The sequence below is a fragment of the Cicer arietinum genome, chromosome 5 (assembly GCF_000331145.2).
Source record: "Cicer arietinum cultivar CDC Frontier isolate Library 1 chromosome 5, Cicar.CDCFrontier_v2.0, whole genome shotgun sequence".
NCBI classification, from domain to species: domain Eukaryota; kingdom Viridiplantae; phylum Streptophyta; class Magnoliopsida; order Fabales; family Fabaceae; genus Cicer; species Cicer arietinum.
In genome coordinates this window covers 65415744-65430427 of record NC_021164.2, presented here as the reverse complement: position 1 = coordinate 65430427, position 14684 = coordinate 65415744, and the positions used below count along the sequence as shown (strand labels likewise).

The following is a 14684-nucleotide window of genomic DNA, read 5'->3' as shown; positions in this document are numbered from 1 at the left end:
TATTTTATTAATTTAAAAAATATTAGAGTATAAGAAATTTCTATTAAGTAAAAAAAAATTTAAAGGTTGATTTTAGTCCTAAAACAATTACTTCGGTAATATCACCCTAAATAGCTTCGAAGCAAATTTACACTACCATAGAGCCAACACACACCTTAGCCGATGTGTGATCATATGGCAGAGTGATTCTAGAAGTGCGTTTACCAAAAAGCTAAAGTTAAATATTGCAGTGGAATTGACTTGGAACGTGCAGTGGCAGTGGTTTACCGTTATACTAAATAGATATTTAGTGTATATTTGGTTTCACTTCATATTCAAACTCTTGAACTCATTATCATGTAAATATAAAATATAGTTAATTTTACATTTAATTCACATATAGCTAAATTAAATTTTATAAAATCAATTTTTATCAGAACTAAACACACATTTATGTTCTGTTCAATTTTACAATAGGATTGACAAAAAATAAAGCGGCCGGCCACCGTGATTGTCAACAAAAACACAAAGCCACTACGATTTTGTTAAAACTAAGGTTATTCCAAACATATAGTTAATGTATTGCTGCTTTGTACAACTGATTCACAATTTCACATCACAGCAAAGTATATAGTAACTTTATAGAGTACATCGCTTTATACAATTTAATGCAAGGCCCAAAATCAAAGTCTTTGCTGAAGAGAGTCTAAATAGGATTAATTAAAATTATATGGTGATGATCAAGAATCTCACTTACAGTAATTTAATTACAACAATATCCCTTTTCCTCTCTATTTCAAGTGACAAATTTGCACTTTATATTACACAAATACCTATATGATTGATTAATAAGGGATGTGAAGGTAAAAAAAAATAAAAATAAAAAACAAGTATAAAATGTTACTAACGCTAACCGGAGCTACGATGAGAACAAACTCCAAACCGAACCGGTCAACTAAGAAGGGCGGTTCGAAGGCCGAATTGCGATTCTGGCAGGTAAGGGTCGACCGGTTCCGGACCCACCACAACTGCTGCAACCCATCCGACCCGAACCGGCACAAGTACTACAACCGACATCACCGTCTGACCAGCGGGAACAGAGGCAAGGGACTCGACCGGTTCCGTTGCAACTGGGACATCGAGGAAATGGACCGGCCATAGGTTTTTGGTCCATGACCGATTTAACGAGAACCGCTCCGGCTAGGACACTTAAACCGGTTGCCAATTGGCTGAGCACGAGTGGACCCATTTGATTGAATAGAAGACACGAACGGAGATCGAAGATAAAAGGGGAAACGCAAAGGGAGAGAAAAAGAGATAAAGATTTTGTGTGAGTTTAATTTGGAGTGCTGGATAAGTAAAAATAAATTAATAATAAAGAGATGAATGAATAAATAATTAAAGTGGTTGTGGAATTGTACACGTTGACGACACTCGGTTTGGTGGCTGTAACAAGTTTGGCGTTTCGACTCTTGGAGGGTAGTGCAATGTTTTCCTTTTCAATTCTGGTTTTTCTTCTCTGGATGCTTATTTCAATTTTTTGCGTTTAACAAAAATAATAAAAAGCTTACACGCCTTTTTTTAATGGTATGATATTTTAAGAAAAACTATCGTGTAAAACATTTTTTTTAATGTTAACACGCCCTTTAAAATATAAAGTATGTTTTATTAAGTAAAATATAATTCACTACAAAAATAAACTAAATATAAGATTGTAATTGTCTTTATATAAAAAACACAAATTTGTCGGTAAGGCCTACTTTACTAATAAATACTAATAATATTAAGTTAAATATCATATATTAAATTTAAATTTTAGATTTCGTAATTGTGTTATATTTACCGTTAGAAGAAAAAAAACAGTCATTGGTGCGCTAATTAGAGGAAAACTCAGTACGAGAGACACAAATCACACCTAAATTAATGGTGATTTGCCTATTTTTACTTTGTCTCCAATGCGGGGAGAAGTATCTCCAAAACACTTCAATGCCAAGTAAGGTAGAGAAAAGTAGAGTTTATTTAGCTAAGCGTTAGTTCGAATGAGGGTGGTTTTACGGGAGCCTAAGTCCCCTATTTATAATTGTCATGAACTCCTTGGATCCGAGTATTATCCCCAATTTAGTTGCACTATCTGTGATAAGCTCTGAAACGAGGTGGCATGAAGTTAGTGTACTCTGTTGTACACTGAATCAAGACGTGTATAATGATAATGGTTATGGAGTTAAACTGTCAACTTTTCAACTTCATAGATATGTCGTTGTGGCGTCGTATTGTTGTTCATCTGGTGGATTAAATATGAATTTGGGTTATTTATTGATCAGGTCATAATTTAAGGTGTCTGGTCCCCACTGAATGAATGTTCTCTGTGGTTAATAATGATTGGCATTATAGTTGATTATGCTTATGGAACGAGTTTGTCGTCGAACAATTCTTAGGTATACGCAAGTATCCCTTCCTAGCTAGTCCATCTTCTTGGTTGGTCGGTCCCTAGTTCTAGTGTCCAGTAAGTAGCTCGTTTTCCTTAAATTATTTAGGTCGATTATCTCAACTGGCTCTTTGAGCTCGGACACAAACACAGATGTCTCTCAGCGTCAATACCAAAGGACGTAGGCACTCTAAATGATTGACTGACCTAACAATTTATACTAGATACAACCCTTGAATGTCGTGGCCAAATAGTGAAAGCACTTTAAATATTTATTAAATAAAATTTTGCTTTTATTGTTTATATTATTTTTCTGAAGCAATACTTATTTTGCATGTGATACTTTCTCTCGTTTTTATGGTAAATCAGAAGGTATTTATCTGAATAAGGTAAAATAGATGAATAATATATTGATGAATGAATGAGGTAATTCAATTTCAAGTTTAATGTGGAAGATTTTTTTCGCCACCTGGCCCAATATTTAGATTGTTCAAGCAGGCAAGAAAGAGGTAAAGAGTCTAAATGCCAGATAAATATGGGGACCATTTATTTTGTCTTTTACACCGTGACCGTATGAAAGTCCCTTACAAGAACTGCTAATCTAAATTCGTGAAATAAGTAGACACCGCAGAAGATGACTCCATGTGTGCGGTTAAGATTATGACCAATAGCTATTATTATTCTAGCCGATTGATTGCACGCTAGTCCTTCAGACCATAAACTTTTTCCACATCTCTTGGCAGTGCTAATATAATTTATGGCTATAGAGAAGGTTCCTTGGGTAGCGAAGTTCTCACATTGTTGAGTCTTATTTCGGTATTCATGTATTAGATGAGATGTAAATAAGGAGTTAAATAGGATTATTTACATCTTGTATGTCATTTTATAGTAGCATAAAAAAGAGAGCTTCTGGGAATAGAAGTTGACACAAATGATAGCCTAAATAATCGACCCACTTTATTCAACTAGTCCAACTTGAATTATCTAGGTTAGGTCTCCACATGTTGTATTGTGATAACATTAACCATCAACTCATTTTGATCATTTATAATCATTTCAGCATTCATTCATTGTCGATGATATTCATTTATATCAATTACCTATAAAATCCAGCCTGTTCACTGCCATTGTGACATCAACTATTTTTTTTATAAGCTTGTGACATCGACTGTGATAGGCCTCACCTCTATGTAGTAGATGCTAAATGCATCATGGAACATAGTCGAAAATAACAAATCATAATCTTTTGCGGCGTTTTTACCGCTTTGCCTGTATATACTTATCTATCTATCAACTTTATATTAATCGCACTTCTCCATTTTGGTACATTGCAAACATGTTTGCTGGACATGACTCAGTTGTCATAAAAGCCACAAGAAATGCTATATCTTTTCTTTTTTCATAATCAAACAAAATTTTACTTTGAAATAAGAAAATACTACTCAAAAAACCTGTCTGATATTGATGTTGATTCTTGAAGTTTGAATATATTTTAGGAAACAAAGATCGTCTTCGTGCGTCAGCTGTGTCTCAAGATGGCCTATTTCAGCATTTTCTTTATCAGTAAAGATCCGAGGAACACCTGCATCATGAATAAGACCAATTTCCAATATTAAACATAGTTTTGAAGCTAAACGAATCAACATAAGACTTTTTTTTAAAAAAAGGCACTAAGCCAAAGCACAAGCCATGCTAACATCATAACATGAAGATGAAATATAGTTTCATGAGAATGACATGGTTTGATTTAAAATTCAAATTTAATACATAAGGCTGGATATTTCACAACCTATATCTTTAAAGGATTTAATACTTACCATGAAAGCACTCTCTTGCTTCTCCAGCCATGAGTACAACATCACCACTTCGAAGGAACATTGCCAGGGGAGGATCCTCTCTAGTTTTTCCTCCCAAAAGAAAAATAGCTTTACAGCCCAAGCTGAGGCAACAAGGACAAAAAAATATTACGGATTCATCCTCCTAGTACATGTTAGAAAATAAAAAGCAAGAGAGTCCAAAGGCATAATACCTTAAACTAACTATGGGCTTACTCCAATCTGCTTCCATATCATCGAGGTGGCCACCCAGCGTGTCACCTGCAATAACATTAATATATACACCGAAGTGAGAGGTCAATAACTGAATTATATGGTGTGTGTTCAAAAAACTGCTGATACGTATTACTTTTTTACACCTAGTGCTCGTTTTGAAAACATAACGATTGGAGCATTTTTTGTTCACAGGAACCAAAATTGTACAGTAGCTAAACATCAGTTTGTTTTAGATTTTGCAAGCTCCCAAACACCAGTTTGGTAGGAGCTAGAAATCTTTACTTTAACAAAAAGAGCATTGGGACAATAAATTTTCACATATGTGGTGGGCAGAATCTTAATTCTTAACCAAAGGTGATATTTTGTTAGTAGAATTACATTTGCATTGAAAATAATGTATTCTTGATGTGAGACAGGCCAAAGATTCAAACTTCAAATATAATCATATCTTCCCATTCAAAAAAATAGATTCTTCCAAACTTGCTTTAAAAACCATTCTCAAACAGAAATCAATTTACTTAAACTCAATTCTTTCAACATTAGTTTTAGCAAAATATAAAACATAAAAACTGTAGTGGATCAAAATCAACCTAAAAATAGAGTGAAAAAGAGGACATGGTAAAATCATCACACAAGAAAATTCACAATAAAAATTAAAATTTGCTTTAAGCAAACCTGATGCGAAGTAATTTACTATTGCAGCTTCAGGCTGGAATTCAACCCCAGCAGGCAATGCAGGTTTTGCCAATTGTTTGGCGAGCTCACAGAGTGCTTCAGGGATTTTGTTATGTTGGAGAGACATGTTATAATTTCGCTGTACATAAACATAATCATTGAGAAATTTCCCAGCAACAACGGACCCATCAAGGTGATGCAACTTTAAATATCAATAACCTTACCTAAAAAAGGTTTTGTTTGACATCATTGTAACACGGTAGAATGGATATCTACTTGCTAACAAAATTTAAGGCATATGTGAACAATCTTTAAATAACAATGATGAATCATCAATATCAGAAATCTGTTGTTTAAGCAGGCATGGTGCATGCTACAAGGACGTTGAGATTGAGACACTGGATTTGTGGTGCAAGTTTTTACAAACATTTTTCCAGTACCTCAGTCCCAAATAAAAAGAGGGTTCCCCTCTCTCTAGCAGTCTAGCTAAAAACGGATGAATGCTAAGCAGTACTAGTATATCATTAGCAACTAGTACTCCAAAGCAAAAATGTAATTCACATTAAGAGATTAATGCTAGTCTATTCCAAACAAAATAAGCATATAACAAAAATTTAAATCTAAAAATGCAGCTGAAAAACATCTGAGGCATGAATCATAACTCACATTGGACCAATCAAACTGTAGGCCAAGAGTGCTCCATCGCAACTTCCGCAGCAAAGCAGAACCAGAAACTGATCTGCATTTTCTCAAGGAAGCTTCCTTTTCCGTGGTAAACTTCCATTCTTCACCATCCCTACAACCAAAATCAGTACTAGGTTCAGGTGAGGTAATTGGAGATTTCTCTTCAACCAAAACTTTCCCTTGTTTAGCCGCAACAAACAAATTATGTATAGGACCATATATGGCATTGTGATTTGTTCTGTTAGGTGGCTGCGGAAAATCAGTCAAACTCTCCCTTATCAAATCACACTGTTTCTCTATGCTTAATGCCCCAGGGATGAAATAAAAGCCTGCACAACAAGCATCACCACGTGTGATTGAGTTAATTTAAGTCCCGTTTGGATAAACGCTTTAATTAAGCATTTATAGCATAAACGTTTATCACCTATAAAACTAACATGTAGCAGATTTGGAACACAAGTGTTTATGTTGGTAGAAAAGCTCAAATAATTCAATCCAAACATGACCTTAGTTTACTTATCACGGGTAGTTAAAAATGCACTTGTTGTGATTAGTTAGTTTCCAATCAGTTATATCGCTAGTTAGTTCCAAATTTGCAAATGCTCATGTTATTAGTTTCTAGTTAATCGATAATTAGTTAAATCTCAAACTAACATGTAGCAAAAGAAGAAGAAGAAAAATACCAGGACGATTTTGCAAAGAAAACACCGGAGAACTGAACTTGTCCTGAAGAACGATAACATCAGGAGGAAGTTCACCGTTGCGGTGATGACATTCTAGAATTGATCTGAAGTCAAATACCTCCGTTAAGTCCACCGGTTTAGGTTGTTTTTTCCTGTGAGGAAAAAAAATGCAATTAGGATCTAAAAGTAACAACAAAGTGCAAACCAAAACTACGTTCAGAATAAAGGATTAAATACTTTTTATTCTTGAAAGAAGCATTGTTATCGTAGTATAGCTTGTACTTCTTCTCTGCTCTTCTGAAAGCCGTTCGATCTGAATCTTCTCGGTTATTCTCCGATCCGTACATCGGAAAATGTACCCGAACCGATAAGAGTTAGTTAGGTTACAGACGCAAAAGAAATTTTTTTAACGAAGTGCGAAAAATAAATAATCTTGAGGTCAAAAGTCAATAAAACCCTCACAATAATCGTTATATACAAGGGTATTATTGACATTTCAATTTGGTCCTTATCGAAAAAAATCTGTGTTTTGAAAGAGTTCAAAGCTGAAGAAGGAAAAAGAGGAACACATAGAAACAAAAAAGAAAATGGCGTGCAGGAGCATGCTTCGTTCGGCGATTATTGTTGAACCATTTCAATTCCAATTTCAATTTCAACCCTTACGTTTTAATTTCAATCCGAATAAGAGAGGAGGCTTTCTTTGCAAAACCGTTAAGGTTCGTCCGTTTCACCGTGGTAATGGGGGAGTTTTACGTTGCTCTCATAATGATACGCCGTCGTTTCACGACGATCAAGGTCCTCCTCAAGAAGCTGTGTTGAAAGCCATTTCAGGTAGTTCTTCTATATTCTCAAATCTCAATCATTTGATTTAATTTAATTTTTTATTAATGAGTTTGAAACAAAAGTTAATAAAATTGTGTTTGATTGGTTAATTGTTGCAGAGGTATCTAAGACAGAAGGGAGGATTGGGCAAACTACGAACATGGTTATTGGAGGAACTGTGACGGATGATAAATCGAATGAATGGCTTGCTTTAGACAAAAAGGTGTTCATTGATTACTAGTAGTTTTGTTTGAATTTCATTAGTGATAGTTTTTAGCTTCATGTTCATATATGCACCTTGTCACACTTTACACTTTTTTGTCATTTTATCACAGTAATAAATACTTATATATAATGTGCTTTGCAGGTGAATTCATACCCAACTGATAGGGGGTTTACTGCAATAGGAACCGGTGGTGATGACTTCGTGCAAGCCATGGTTGTTGCCGTCGAATCTGTAATCCAACAGCCAATTCCTCAGGTATATTTTATATATCTCTGCAAAATTGGACATTGAACCTATTTATTGGGGAGTTATGGTTGCTGATTGATGTATTAATTTATAGTATGATTCAAATGATGTTTGTATTGTTCTCTCTACAACAATCTTTTCTTATGAGTATAGCTTGACTTTCTTATGCTAGAGAAGTATGATCTGTGATATTTATAATTGCAATAGAACCTCTAACATAAGCTTACCAAATATTATCTCTAAAAAGTTTTCTTTTTTACTTGTTGTTATTACTGTAAGGTGAATTTTGTGTCTAGTTTTGTTTCCATCTTACTTGCTATGTAACTTGGCTGCATTTTGACATTGATTTGATGCTTATTGGTGGATAACATAATTTGTTTGTTTGACTTGTTAAATAGCAACCCAAAGGTAGGACCATAATATGTCTATCGCATTCCATGTAACTATTCAATATCTTTACAGCTGACTTTAGAAGTACAGTGTAGGCTGCAAATTTTGATTTTTGCATAGTTTGGCTGCTGTGGTGGTTCTAAGATTGCATATTAAATTTTTTCATTTTATTTGCTAAATATTTCTGGGTATAAGGTGGCTGAGTTGTCGTCAGTAGTTGTATCAAGACTAAACTGTGGACTATATCAAGCTACCATTTGGTTTACATTTTACCATTGAGGTTAAAAACATAGAATTAATCTCTGAAGAGAGTGAGGCACTAAATGGGACAAAGGGGACTAATGATACGAATCATGACCCTGCATTATGAAGGATTCTGATGAGAAGGCTTCACACTATGAAAAGACTTTTAAGCATACACTCATGATTGCCAATATGAGCTGTAAATGGTTCCCAAAATCTCATCTAGTAGTTGCTCAGTGAGAACGAAAGCACGTGCACTGTTTCAGAGAGTTCTCACTTGCACTTTTTGTCTGATTGGTGGAGCTCAAACTGAATAATTATCATCTGTTTATAGTCCTGAAAATTATATGGCTTCTCTCTCATACATGCATGTGCCATGCGCTCCTTCACATACGTGTATCGCGTGCGCATACATACATTGAGAGAGAAAGAGACTTAGTGATGTAAAGAATAATGTTGTACCCAACATCAGTCAAAGGTTAGAATCTGAGTTCTAAGTTAGAACATAGAAGGGTTTATTTGTTATTTGTGAGTGGATTAAAAAAAATCTTAAAAGTCTGGATAATAATTGATGATCTGTGTTCCAAAATAAGCAATTTTTTTGCTAGCCTTTATTTGTATGGCAGTTTCCTTTCACTCTGAGTCATATGTTTAGAATTGGCACAGGATAGTCAACAGGAATATGCTTTTTTACCTGCTTTGTGCAGGATACCTATCATAGCAGTGTGGTAGACATGTGATTTGCAAAATGTTTAAACATTAAGGTTCATAAATGTGTCCTGGTGGGTGATGATGAATTTGATTGTTCCTTAAAAGAACGCTAAAACTATGAGGATATGTAAAGTATTCCATCATAAGCAAGAACTTGCAAAATTGACCAACTCTGAGTTCTTTACCAACTTCTTGTTAATGATCACATGAAATATATGAGAGCATTGATTTAAAATTTGAAATATAATTTTTACTGGCCAAGCTGTGATTTCCTACAAGTTGCTATATGAAGAGTGTGAAATACTGCAGGATCAATTCTCATTAATGTGTTACATTTATACTTATATTTGGTGGTTGTTGTTCAAGTTTCATCAATGTTAAAATATTGGTTACAGGGACGTGTGAAGCACAAGTTATCAGCAAGGGGCAAATATGTGTCTGTAAACATTGGGCCAGTCCAAGTTGTTTCTAGCGAACAGGTCTTTCTGGCTTGATCCCCTTTTTTCTTTTCCTATCTCTGAAGTGATCCTTTTCTACCTTTTTTTATCGTTCTTTTTTTTCTAAATATGGATTTATTTTTTAAAGAACATGACATTATATCTGTTATTTGTGTCTCCATGCAAATTATTCCGGGTGAATATACCTTGATATTGAATTTTGTTGTATTTTTCAGGTCCAAGCTGTATATAATGCCATGAGGAGGGATGACAGGATGAAATACTTTTTGTAGTATGTTAGACTCTGTATAGGATGCCATGTTTCCAATTGATATACTGACATATCCATGCTTTCTAGTGGTTAGGCTGATTTTGTTCTTTGATTAATCCACGATATTGTTATAAGATGGTGCAGATTGGATCTCTTCTGTATTTTCTGAAGATGTAACTTAGTATGATTTGTTTCCAATAATTATAATATGATTATAAACATTATTTTAGGTGTCCTGTTTTTTTTTTCGGTAACATTTAGGTGTCCTGTTTGATTCCCTTTATTGCATATTAATTCTCTTAAAAAATAAAAATTTACACACTATTGAGTGTAGGAAACAATTGCAAAAGGACAGTGGTACTGCTTGCTATGAAATGTTTATACCCTTGTATAGTAGTGTGCATCCACCCTTATTATGTCTCTTAAGATGATAATAACCAGGACGAGTCTCTTCCCTGTGTCTCCCCTCTGCCACACTATTCACTACCATATACTACTTATTTATTTTAGGCATGAAATTTTCGAATCTGGAATACGTAATAAAGGGTAATGTCTTACACTAATAGCTATGTTTTGTTTATAGTTACAAAAGATGATGTTCTTTCGTTTGGGTAATCTACCTTTTGCGATCATGACACAAAAATGAAAATCCATTCCGGGGCATAAAGAAAATCCTGATGTGAAGGATGTGTTTCAACTTTTGGTTGTAATATCTGAACTTACTCTTCTGCTACGATAGGTATCTTCAACCAGCAATATTTGTTTGCTTACTTTTTGTCTTTCTTTTTTAATATGCGTCTTCTTGATTAAGAAATCAACTAGCACAGAAACTGTATAATTTATTTCAACTGAGTTTTAGTTATCATTTCTTAAACAGAAGGAATGCAAAAGAAAGACGATGAGTTTTGGACGAAGCTAATATTTAAAATATTGTCACTTTTGTTCAAATAATATTCCGTATGTCGAAAAAAATTTACGTGATTTCAACTGAATAGATATCGCGAACCTTATATCAAATAAAATTCTATAGTACCATATGTTGCCACCTTTTATATTTTGGCATTGTTTTTAGGCCATGGGCTTTTTGTCTTTCACTCATCGCCGTCAACTCAATTTTTCGAAGGGGAAGATTGAGGCTACGATGGAAGACCCTCCCATATCTCCCACCGTACACCACTTATTTGAATTTTTTTATTATAAAATAATATTCATTCATCCTTTTTCAACATATATCCATTCATTTAAAATATCATGATATACGATACAAATTCAAACTCGTTAAAATTAAAATGATTGAATTTTGAACCAACTCAAAACATCTAAATTGATAATATAAAACGACAAAATATCTAAAAGATAAAATCAAAATATGTGAAAAGCAGGTTGTAGATAAGGCCCAACCGCTTTAGGTTTCCATAAAAAATAAAATGACCTCAAAAAAGTTAACTTAATAAAAAAAAATATCAGATTTTAATATTTTTAAAATTAAAACATATAAATCTTTTATAAATTTAATATTATCTCAACAATATTAAATCAATTGAAAAAAATATGTTACATGACATCAATTGTATTAATTAAGTAATTTCATGTTAAAATTTAGAAAATTTGCTTTATACTTTATATTAAAATCTGCTTTAAACTTCATATTAAAATTTACTTTAAACCTTATTAAAATTTGCTTTAAATTTTATTGAAATCCGTTTTAAGTCACTACATGTATTGGGTCGACCCTAGCATCTAAATACTTACATATTTGAATTTATAATATTGATGACGCTTAAGTATTGATTGTATCAGTAATAGATCAAAGTTAATATATCAATCAGTTGTGCATGAAGGTCAACACTTCCTTTAGCCCGTTAGCTTTGAGTTGGGGCTATTTTTTTTGTATACCAACAAAATATTACATTGCTTAGAAATTCAAATTAAGAGTAAGTTTATAAATAATGTCTACACTCTTCTATCTACCGATTTGTCTTTTTACGAGTAACAAAATTTTAAATGCTCAAACAAGACAATAAGACAATATATTAAAAACATGGTGTTGCATTCATGACATCAAAACAATTATAAGTAAGGTACTTGTACCATGCTCCATAAATATACTTCATATGGTAAAAGATATATTTAGTGTGTTGAGGACGCAAGTTCAAATCTAGTTTTCTTTTGCATGTCATGTGTAATAATATGTATGAATTACTCTTACACAACATTTAGAATAAAGGGAATAGAATATAAAAGTGCTACAAAGAAAGGAAAACGTGGATTTTGAAATATTTTCTATTGTTCCATACTAATAAAACAACAATATAAGATAGAAAAATATAGATCTGAGTATTACAAAAATTCCTATTAACAAGAGTTAGAAATGATGATAAAAAATAATTAGAGTTAGTTGGTGTAATTTGAAAAAAAAAATTATTTATTTAAATTGTTTATATCATTTCAATATTATACTATTTTCTTTCCTTGTATTTTCTACACAATTAATATTTCTTCAATCAAACAATTAAAAAAACGTTTAATTTTATATTCTCTTTTTTCCTCTTACTTTCCTTTTGAATGCGGTTATTTATAAACCAAACATTGCATTACATGAAACAAATTATAGATAAGAAGGAAAAAAAGTAGGTTGACGTAAACGGTGTAATACTAGAAACTTTTCTTAGTTTCCCAGCAACATCCAAAGTATTCAGTCAAAATTATTGGCACTAATATGCCCATAACCCATTCCTGTCGGCAAAAGGTAGAATGGCAATTTCATGACATTGGCATCATCTGCAAGTCGGTGATACCTTTTGTCCCCAACATTTAGCAATAACAAAAAAATAATAGTATTGTAAAAATAACAATAAAAAATGTAATGTAAATCTGTAACACATGGTATGGTACCCTGTTTCTATCCGTGCATGCCATTCTCTCTGGATCATCTAATAACAAAACAGAGAAAAAAAAACAATGACAAAAAACAAAAAAATGATGAACAGCAACTACGATAACGAGATTAACAGAAACGTGTTGCGTCGGTAACATTAGACGGTGGAATCTGAAAATGCCAAAGCCTTCCAACACCCTTTACCAAATTCCTCTTACAAAGAAACTCATCCGCATAAAGCTTCTCCACCTTACGATTAACATCGTGCAGGAACACATGCGTCACACCAGATCCCTTCCTATTCCTCGCCATAACAGCGGCGGAGAATACGGCGGCCATACGTCCCGGCGCCTCCGCATAATAGCCTTTAGGCGCATCAATCATAATAAGGTCCCACTCAGTATCGTAAACCTCTTCGGGCAAATTCTCAAGCGCAAGCTTGCACGCTTTGTTGCCACGTAGGAAAGCTTTGGAAGGAGAACACGTAGGTTCGGATCGATAGGAAGAGATTAGCGTTTGGGCTTGACGGAGTTGAGTCCGATAATGAACTGTATGGGCTCGAAGGCCCGGTGCGTCTTTTAAAACAGTTTGGACCCACTTTGGATCCTCTTCAAGGAATAGCGTGGTGCCACCTGGATTAAATGAGGCCCACATAAGTGAATCATGGCCGAGTCCAAAGACAAGAAAATTGCAGGGTCGACCAAAGGATTTTAAAACATCGAAACTGATCTTGATCTCTGAAACCGATTGTTGAGGAACAACGTGTGACGTGGCGTAGTGGAGTATTGCCCTTAGTTGAATGGGAGTCGGGTCGTAGTTGTCGTTTGATCGGGTTCGGATCCCGGATGAAATTGGACAGTGAAACGACGACGTATCGGAGGTTGTGATCGCTGTAGCTATGAATAGAACCGCTCCTATTAATCCAACTATTGTTAACCCGAGGAACCACTTTCTCTCTTGGAGAGGATAACGGTTCTTCATATTGAAACGGATATGTTTTGTTGTTGCATATGTGTATGAAAAATAATAATAATGTAGTGTATTATGTTGTTAGATGGATTGGTTTAATTGCTTATTAGGTTGTAAAAGGTTGGGAGTCTTGGAATTAAAGTTAAGGGAAGGGGATGAAGGTGGTTTGATTTTGTCAAATGATGGAATGGGAGTGAGAGAGAGAGTGAGATGGTTCAATTCGATGAAAAAGAACGTGAGAGATTCTTTTTTAAGTAATTGGTTTCTAAGGAATTTTAGGACTTAATATCCAAACTGCTTGGGCCTCTTGAGTGGGACGGGTTGGCGATGGACAATTGGAGTTTCACTATTCTTCTTTCTACTGCATCATTAAAATCTTTCTTTCAACTGGTCAAAAAATAGGTGTTTCCATGTATATTAATGTTTTTCTTATATTTTAATATTTTTAATTTTCACTTAAATACCTCTTTTTTTTTATATCCAACATAACATATTTTTTATATTATTATCTATATTGCTTTCTTTCTAATTATGTCAAATGGATATTTAAGTGGCCACTAAACATTTTCCATAGTATAATAGTCTAATTACTATGAGGTGTTATTATTAATATTAATTATTATTTATTTTATCTATTTCACAAACATATCATTAAAAAAATATAGAAATGAATAAAGAATAATAACTTTACTAAATTATCATTATGAAATATTAATTTATTAAATATTGAATTGAGAGTATTGCATATTTTTTATATTTAATTGACATATTGAATTGTTAATTAGTTGTTATAATTGATAAAATAGAATTAATATTACCTTAAAAAATTGAATGTTGGAACATCCATTTTCTTTTTTAAATTATATATATATTGTTAGTTAGTATAAAAAGATTTACACTATTATTTAACCACAATCCATTAGATAAAACAAAATTACATGAAATAAACGTGTCAAAATCATTTTAAAAAAACTCACCACTTACTAACATTGTC

The 14684-nt window shown here is 33.4% G+C and overlaps 4 protein-coding genes across 4 annotated transcripts; 1 reads left to right on the top strand and 3 right to left on the bottom strand.

The window, feature by feature from the left end:
- Nucleotides 1-670: 670 nt before the first annotated feature.
- Nucleotides 671-1346, bottom strand: LOC101507616 (uncharacterized). Its single transcript, XM_004502236.4, has one exon. The coding sequence runs from the start codon at nt 1226-1228 to the stop codon at nt 935-937; it is 294 nt and encodes a 97-aa protein (XP_004502293.1). The 5' UTR covers nt 1229-1346; the 3' UTR covers nt 671-934.
- A 2287-nt stretch (nt 1347-3633) lies between these two features.
- LOC101507307 (DNA N(6)-methyladenine demethylase ALKBH1A) lies at nt 3634-6907 on the bottom strand. The gene is made up of 7 exons (XM_004502235.4): nt 6735-6907; nt 6498-6649; nt 5797-6143; nt 5131-5269; nt 4434-4500; nt 4222-4343; nt 3634-3986 (listed from the first exon to the last, which is right to left on the bottom strand). Exons 1-7 carry the CDS (start codon nt 6842-6844, stop codon nt 3847-3849), a joined length of 1077 nt encoding a protein of 358 aa, XP_004502292.1. The 5' UTR covers nt 6845-6907; the 3' UTR covers nt 3634-3846.
- A 129-nt stretch (nt 6908-7036) lies between these two features.
- Nucleotides 7037-10067, top strand: LOC101506977 (uncharacterized). The gene is made up of 5 exons (XM_004502234.4): nt 7037-7328; nt 7439-7542; nt 7687-7800; nt 9531-9614; nt 9809-10067. The coding sequence occupies exons 1-5, from the start codon at nt 7085-7087 to the stop codon at nt 9863-9865; spliced, it is 603 nt and encodes a 200-aa protein (XP_004502291.1). The 5' UTR covers nt 7037-7084; the 3' UTR covers nt 9866-10067.
- Nucleotides 10068-12537: 2470 nt separating this feature from the next.
- On the bottom strand, nt 12538-13997 carry LOC101506645 (arabinogalactan O-methyltransferase 2). The gene has a single exon (XM_004502233.4). The coding sequence runs from the start codon at nt 13700-13702 to the stop codon at nt 12851-12853; it is 852 nt and encodes a 283-aa protein (XP_004502290.1). The 5' UTR covers nt 13703-13997; the 3' UTR covers nt 12538-12850.
- Nucleotides 13998-14684: the final 687 nt, after the last annotated feature.

What these genes read in the sequence shown, in the direction of transcription:
- LOC101507307 (XM_004502235.4), bottom strand. Translation starts at nt 6,844, where the DNA reads ATGTACGGATCGGAGAATAACCGAGAAGATTCAGATCGAACGGCTTTC. An exon ending in TACAGTTTGATTGGTCCAAT is followed by an intron (nt 5,270 to 5,796) that starts GTGAGTTATGAT and finishes GTTTATGTACAG; the next exon opens with CGAAATTATAACATGTCTCT. An exon ending in AGTAAATTACTTCGCATCAG is followed by an intron (nt 4,501 to 5,130) that starts GTTTGCTTAAAG and finishes ATGTTATTGCAG; the next exon opens with GTGACACGCTGGGTGGCCAC.
- LOC101507616 (XM_004502236.4), bottom strand. Translation starts at nt 1,228, where the DNA reads ATGGGTCCACTCGTGCTCAGCCAATTGGCAACCGGTTTAAGTGTCCTA.
- LOC101506645 (XM_004502233.4), bottom strand. Translation starts at nt 13,702, where the DNA reads ATGAAGAACCGTTATCCTCTCCAAGAGAGAAAGTGGTTCCTCGGGTTA.
- LOC101506977 (XM_004502234.4), top strand. Translation starts at nt 7,085, where the DNA reads ATGGCGTGCAGGAGCATGCTTCGTTCGGCGATTATTGTTGAACCATTT. An exon ending in TGTGTTGAAAGCCATTTCAG is followed by an intron (nt 7,329 to 7,438) that starts GTAGTTCTTCTA and finishes TAATTGTTGCAG; the next exon opens with AGGTATCTAAGACAGAAGGG. An exon ending in GGCTTGCTTTAGACAAAAAG is followed by an intron (nt 7,543 to 7,686) that starts GTGTTCATTGAT and finishes TGTGCTTTGCAG; the next exon opens with GTGAATTCATACCCAACTGA.